The sequence below is a fragment of the Triplophysa rosa genome, linkage group LG4 (genome assembly GCF_024868665.1).
Source record: "Triplophysa rosa linkage group LG4, Trosa_1v2, whole genome shotgun sequence".
NCBI lineage: Eukaryota > Metazoa > Chordata > Actinopteri > Cypriniformes > Nemacheilidae > Triplophysa > Triplophysa rosa.
This window is the reverse complement of record NC_079893.1, coordinates 30,558,753-30,565,783: the sequence shown is the minus strand read 5'-3', so window position 1 is coordinate 30,565,783 and position 7,031 is coordinate 30,558,753. Positions and strand designations below refer to the sequence as shown.

General features: G+C 35.7%; 1 protein-coding gene across 2 annotated transcripts in view; it reads left to right on the top strand.

The window, feature by feature from the left end:
* Nucleotides 1–4,595, top strand: part of LOC130553200 (GTPase IMAP family member 8-like) — a 21,258-nt gene extending 16,663 nt beyond the window's left edge. For both annotated transcript variants that reach the window (XM_057332024.1, XM_057332025.1), the window contains 3 exons: nt 1,892–1,962; nt 2,185–2,823; nt 3,778–4,595. In XM_057332024.1, coding sequence (XP_057188007.1) covers nt 1,962; nt 2,185–2,823; nt 3,778–4,535 — 1,398 coding nt within the window. In that variant the 5' untranslated portion in view covers nt 1,892–1,961 and the 3' untranslated portion in view covers nt 4,536–4,595. The remainder of the gene's footprint in view (nt 1–1,891; nt 1,963–2,184; nt 2,824–3,777) is intronic.
* Nucleotides 4,596–7,031: the final 2,436 nt, after the last annotated feature.

Genomic DNA, 7,031 nt, shown 5'->3' with positions numbered 1-7,031 from the left:
CAACTAAAGCAAACACTGATCTCTCTGCTTTACAACAGCACATGCATTGATACAGAGAGAAATCTAACACAGGGGTCAAGGGTCAAGAGCCCAACTAAAGCAAACACTGATCTCCATGATGGTGACGTCATTTGAACCAATTAAACATCAACATCTGATCCTCTGTGATTCTCAATAACAGCAGATGTTCATCACTAATGCTCAATCATCATTTAATTATCTCATTAACTTTAACTCTTTGAGGACTTGGATGTGACTTCAGACTTGCTTGTGACTTGAAAGCAGAGGTGTATAGTACTTGAGTATTTTACTCTCAGGGATCAAGTATCTTTACTTTTGTTTACTAGTGTTTTTACTTTGGAAATGTTTTACTTCCATACATTATAAAGCATGGCATATATCATACTTTTTACTCAACTGCATTTGAAAACTACATGGCAATTTTTACATTTAAGAAAGTACATTAAAAGTCAAAGTTCTTTCTTACTTTTACTCAAGTAATTTACTCAACAATCAGTTTACTTGAGTAAAAGTAAGATAGTAGATTTTTAATGTTCTTAAGTATTTAAGGTAAAAAACATATAGAAAATTGTTTTATGAAATGTGGTGGATTAAACTAAATATGTATATGCTTTATAATGTGGTGAAGTAAAGTTTCTCAAAAGGAAAAACACTGAAGTATATAAAGATGCTGGATAAATGTACTTGAGTAAAATACTTGAGTACTAAACGCCTCTGATAAACTCGTGCAGAGTGTGGTCCAGAGTTTAGCTCTTACCCTACTCAAACAAATCAAACACACCTGAACAAACTCATCAACATCCTCAAGATCAAGAGAAACTCTGACAGCAAGCAACCATTGAATCTATGTTCAGATGTGCTGATATGTCAATATTAATGGCATTTCATCAATATCACTTTTGCACCTGCAATTAATGTTGAAAAAAGTTGACATTTCATCAAACCACCATCACTGTGATCAGTGTTTGCTTTAGTTGAGCTCTTGACTCGTCTTCATTTAGTTCTCGCTCCTCTTTAAGTGCTTACAGTAGTGTTTCTGTGAGAACACGTGTGCATTTATAAAGAAAGAGATGTTTTACACTAGAGATGGTGCAGTATACTGTTATTGTGAATCTAAAGATGAGAATAAGATGAATAAAGATGAGAACTCCTACAATATAATCTTGAATCTGATCTTCATGACTGATTGAAATGTTCTGGTTTACTAGTGAGAAGTTACTGTGACCAAATAAACACGTGACACGCTTAGACATCAACACTCTTCATACACATCTGAACAATGGTGACAATCCCCAATTAATTCAGATAAACAGATCAACTGCAATGCATGCTGGGAGTCATGAATGAGTGTTGTACTAAAATGTTACCCAGAATGCATTGCAGCATGATGTTTTATTTTGTTGATTGTCACCATTGCTGAGCTTCATACACCGATTCCTCGTGTCTAATTGAGTTTGAAACAAAACAAATGTAAGGAATATTTCCTGTAAATGAATAAAAGTCTGACACCTCAGCACTGCTTTAATCACACAGAAGTATCACAGAAACTTAAAACACTAATAAAACATCACTCTCATGAGCTACAGTATATATATAACCTCACAACAACATCCACCTTCAGCTGATTCTAATGGATCTTGTTTCTCATTGACTCAACAAACATATTTCAGCTCTGTTACAGCAGACAATGAAAACTTGACATTAAAACACGAGAGTCAAGAACTCAACTAAAGCAAACACTGATCACAATAATGGTGGCTGACAACAACACATTGAGGATTCAACAGTTTTTAACATTGATTCAATAGTTTTCATCGCTCTCTTGCTATCAGGGAAGCTACAGACATGTGTGTTTGATTTGTTTGATTAGGGATGAAGAGAAACTCTGGAGGACACCGGCCTCGAGGACTGAGTTTGGGCACCCCTGAGTAAAATACTAAAGTACATGTTATTAGTACAATTTTGACTGTATTATTTGTGTCCCCTTCAAAAATTGCTGTTGAGAATTTTTTGTTTATTGTCCCCCCTGCTGTTAGGTTAAATTTACACCCATAATGTTAAGGCTAAATGTTTTGCATTTAAAATACATAACCTTCTCTGAGTGTATCTCACAGTGATATAAGAACAGCAAAGACGTTTAAATCATGTGTTTTATATTCACAGTGTCAGAGTCACCTAAATTCAGGATTGTTCTGGTGGGTAAAACTGGATCTGGAAAGAGTTCAGCAGGAAACATTTTATTTGGCGAAAAGTGTTTTGAACATAAAATTTCTGCAATATCAACTACTAACACCTGTGAAAAACAAAAAAAGAATGTGGCTGGTGAGATTACTGAAATAACTGATACTCCAGGACTGTTTGATACATCAATGAATCCAGAGGAGCTGAAGTGTGAGATTGAGAAGTGTGTAGTGATGTCAGCTCCTGGTCCTCATGTGTTTCTGCTGGTCATCAGACTGGATGTGAGATTCACAGAGGAGGAGAAGAACGCAGTGAAATGGATTCAGGAGAACTTTGGTGAAGAAGCTGCACACTACACCATCATTCTGTTCACTCATGCTGATGCACTAGAAAATGAATCATTAGATGCATATATTGAAGAGAGTTTAGAGCTACAAACACTGGTAAAGAGCTGTGGTGATAGATATCACTCATTCAACAATAAAGACATGGAAAACCGCTCTCAGGTGACACACCTGCTGGAGAAGATTGAGAAGATGGTGAACGAGAATGGAGGAAAGCACTACAGCAATGAAATGTACCGGGAAGCTCAAGAAAGGATAGATCAAAGAAAAATCTTCTGTAAGTATAAGGGCTGTGCCACTTACCAATGCATGCATTGATACAACTGCCCCCATACTGATTGTGCACTTTTTAAATGAACCAATTATCAGAGGTGAGAGCAAGTCAAGTCTCAAGTTTCTGCCATCAAGTCTCAGGTCACAGTGCAAACAAGTCAAGTCGTTTCAACAAACCACCATCATCAGTGTAGTTGGGTTCTTGTCCTTCATAGTAAATTCACTTCTTTCAGTGTTTTCAACTGATCAGAAAAGAAATGCATTAGGTAGATAATGCTGGAGCTGTTTGCTTTGTATGCCAAGCCTCATACAGTAAGCAAAATACAGATGCTTTTTTAGTTAACATTGAGATTGGTTCTTTCATGACTGAAATAAGTGGTTCACAAATGTAAATCTACTGCAACAAAATAAACAGTTGTGATGCATCGAAATGAAAATTGTGGGCTGAAAGTTAGGATGCAGTCGGCCGAAAACCGATCTGAAACCGAAAATTACTTTAAAAAACTTTTTGAAATAGTTTTTATTTAATTATATTAATTACACAGACTAAAACAACAAAAATTAAGGAGAACATATTTTAAAACAATACAAAATATATTATTTTTCCTTGGTCATTGCAACACAATCAAATATAACTTTTTTACCAATCATCTAAATATTTAGTTTTAGATGTTTTTGATTAGTTTTAGAATTATTCTAGAATTATTATAGGCTATGCATAACAGTAGTCAAGTTACAGTCAAACTCAGCAGCTCTTGCTAATGCAAAACATTATACATTGTGCACAATCATTTGAATGAAAAAAACACGCAGAACACAGAGGAGCAGTGAGTCTGTTCGTATAAACAGGCAGCTGAATGCGCACCATTTTCTTTTTTTCTCAAAACCACAATGTTTTTATTTCAGGATTTTTGATTTCTCAATTTAATCTAAAATGATCTCACTATCTGCTTTACAGGGTCAGAGAAACCCAGGATTGTGCTGTTGGGTAAAAATGGATCAGGAAAGACCACAACAGGAAACATCATCCTGGGCATGAAGAAGGAGTTTGCAGACACATCATTGACCAAACCATCTAGCAGAAGTGCAATTGTTGAGGGGAGAAGCTTGTCAATAATTGACACTCCACAACTATGTGATTCATCAATGGATAAAAAAAAATCTGAGACTGTTTTAAAGGACCTAGTCGTTGAGTCTGATCCTGGTCCTCATGTGTTTCTGCTTGTCATCAATGTAAAGGGTTCCACACAGAACACAGTGAAATGTATTCAGGGGAATATAGGTGAAGATGCTGTAGACCACACAATCATTGTGTTCACTCATGTAGATCAGCTAAGTACACCTTTGGATGAGTTTATAAATAAAAATAATGACATTCAGGCACTGATTGAGAGCTGTGGAGGCAGATTTCATTCATCTTGTAATGTGGACTTTGCAAACAGAGGTCAGGTCACACTACTGTTGGAAAAGATTGAGAAAATGATGGAAACAAATGGTTGGAAGTGCTACACAAATGAGAAAATTGAAAACATTTTAATAACAAATAGACAGTTGAAAGAAATCATTGAGAAATATTGTGAAATAAAAAGGAAAATCAGAAATGTAGCAGCAGTAACAGTTCCTTCAATAGCAATAATAGGAGCAGTTTTACTTTTAGGTAGACCTGCATTCAAATACAGATTGATTAAAAGCTTCATCACGTACATGTTTGGTTAAAACTGCTACCCACAGAGTACTATCAAACATTTGTTACTGGATAACATCAAGTGATATCACCAGCTGCTGACAGAGACATATTTACATATATAATATTAAATAAAATTGATTCAAGATTTGGCTTATCCTAACTCTAATATCGTTAGCTACTCTGCCAGCTCTTGTCTCTGAGGTATTTTTATGTTGTTATGTTTTTTGTAGGCCAGGGAGTTTTATTATTGTTAGTTTATGGTTGGAAACCACTTTTGGATATTAGAGGATGTACTAGACAGAACCCAGCAGAAGTCATGCTGTACTACTGCATCCTTACTTGCATTGTTACCAGCATATATTTGCTGTCTTTGCTCTGCTTGGTGGAGGTGCACAAGGCGATGTATGAAGCTTAAACTTAAAATGACAACAGGGGCTCAAAGGAAGATGCAAAATTATATTCACAAAACTCCTGCAAATTGGATTTTGCCAGTGTTTGCTGGAACCATCATACGGATGGAATATAGACGTCTCATCGAACTTCAGGCCTGGCCTGAAGTTAACTTTTGGTCTGCATTTGTTTATTGGTCTGGGTCTGGCTAGTGGCAAATAATGTAACTATGTATATTTGATTTGATTTACAGTAATATTCATTTATATTAATATTTTACTGTATAATAAATTAATTGAATAAACAATTTGTTGAATTTTATTATATATACATGTTTTTAAATAAACAATTTCTTGTATGCCATAAAAAATATATATGCTGTTCACTTTATATGAACAAATCACTTTCATTTAACACGATTGTATACACTGTAAAAAAATTCCCTGTTAAATTACAGTAAACAACTGGCAGCTATATTTGCCAGCACATAGCTGTAATTTTACAGCATACCTACTGTAATCTGCAACAACAGTTTATTACTGTAAAGGACATTATAATTTGCACAATATAATACTGTTATTTTAGTGTTCCTGCTGTGATTTCCATTAATTGTATATTACCAGAGGTGGGACCAAGTCATTGTTTTTCAAGTCCCACGTCAAGAGAGGCGAGTCCAAGTCAAGTTGCAAGACCTGAATGTTAATGGAACTGATATAATGGAATAATGGAATCACCATTATCAGTGTTTGCTTTAGTTGGGCTCCTGATCCTCGGCTTCAGTGAAGTTGCTTATATCATTTTATCAATAATTTCAACAAATTTATAAACGAAAGTCAAGGGTCAAGAGCTCAACTCAAGGAAACACCGATCACCATGATGGTGACTTTTCGTAGATAAGGAAATTTAAGTTGGACCAACTTAATTTTTCTAAGTGTTATCAATTGAAGTAATTTTTTAAGTCGATCCAACTGATCATTTTTTACACTTTTGTCAGCTGTGAAATTTAAATTGGTCCAACTTAACATTTTTAGGTTTTACCATTTGTACTCATCTTTTTAAGTATATCCAACTGTTCAATTTTTACAGTGTAGTTTGTGTTTGAAGCATGAGTTAGTAGCTTTAAAGACGTACGTGACTTAGAGTTTTATCTTAGGTTCCACTTTGGCAGCATGTCTAGAATTCATTCACTGGTTTTTCCACAGTGTGTTCAGGTTGTTCATTGGTGCACTCAAAGTGAGCTCTCTGCAGTAGAGCTGGGCAATAGTTTTCTAGAAAAAAAAAAATCATAAGTTACTAAATACACTCGCAACCAGGCGTTTTGTTTTGTGTAATAGCACGGTAGCCTAACTTGCATGGTAACTACAGATACTGATAACATTAGCCTACTCAATGACTGAACTGCTCAACAATTATGTGGATGACGTGCATGAACTAAGGAATCTGCAACTTTTGATCATAAAACATTTATTGTGGTTTAGAAGTCATCGTTTACAAGCATCACACACATTCATGACGAGGCACGACATGCTAGCTATCAAAACTCTCTTCGGTTTCTTTGCTCTCTGCCATGGCGTTGGTTTTGAGACTTGCATATTAGATTGTTTCTTATAGTTAGCTGTTGCCTAACTCTACCCAGACTACGAGTAAAATATGTGACGTATGCCGTAAAGCAGGTCACACGCAGGCAGGGGATGTGTGTACCGACCCCCAACACCAAAGTTACAGAGTGCGGTTGTAGATGCTAGGAGGCTGCTCAGGTAGCAGCGTCAGTAGAATTCGTCCGGTTAAGAGTTGTTCTACCACTGAAGTAATTTTGGAGACATTATTTTAAGGTCGACAAACTACATAGTGTTGCTTTAACATTGTTGACATTAAAGTGATAGTTCACCCCAAAATTTAAATTCTGTCATCATGTACTCACCCTCTTGTCATTTCAAACCTGTATGACTTCCTTTCTTCCGAAGAACACAATAGAAGATTTTTTTGAAGAATGTTGATAACCGAACAGCAACGGCACCCATTTACTTGCATTGGTTTTTTGTTCGGTGAACAGCATTCTTCAAAAAATAGGAAGAAAGAAAGTCATGTCATGCGGGTTTGAAATGACAAGAGGGTGAAATAATGAGAAAATGTTC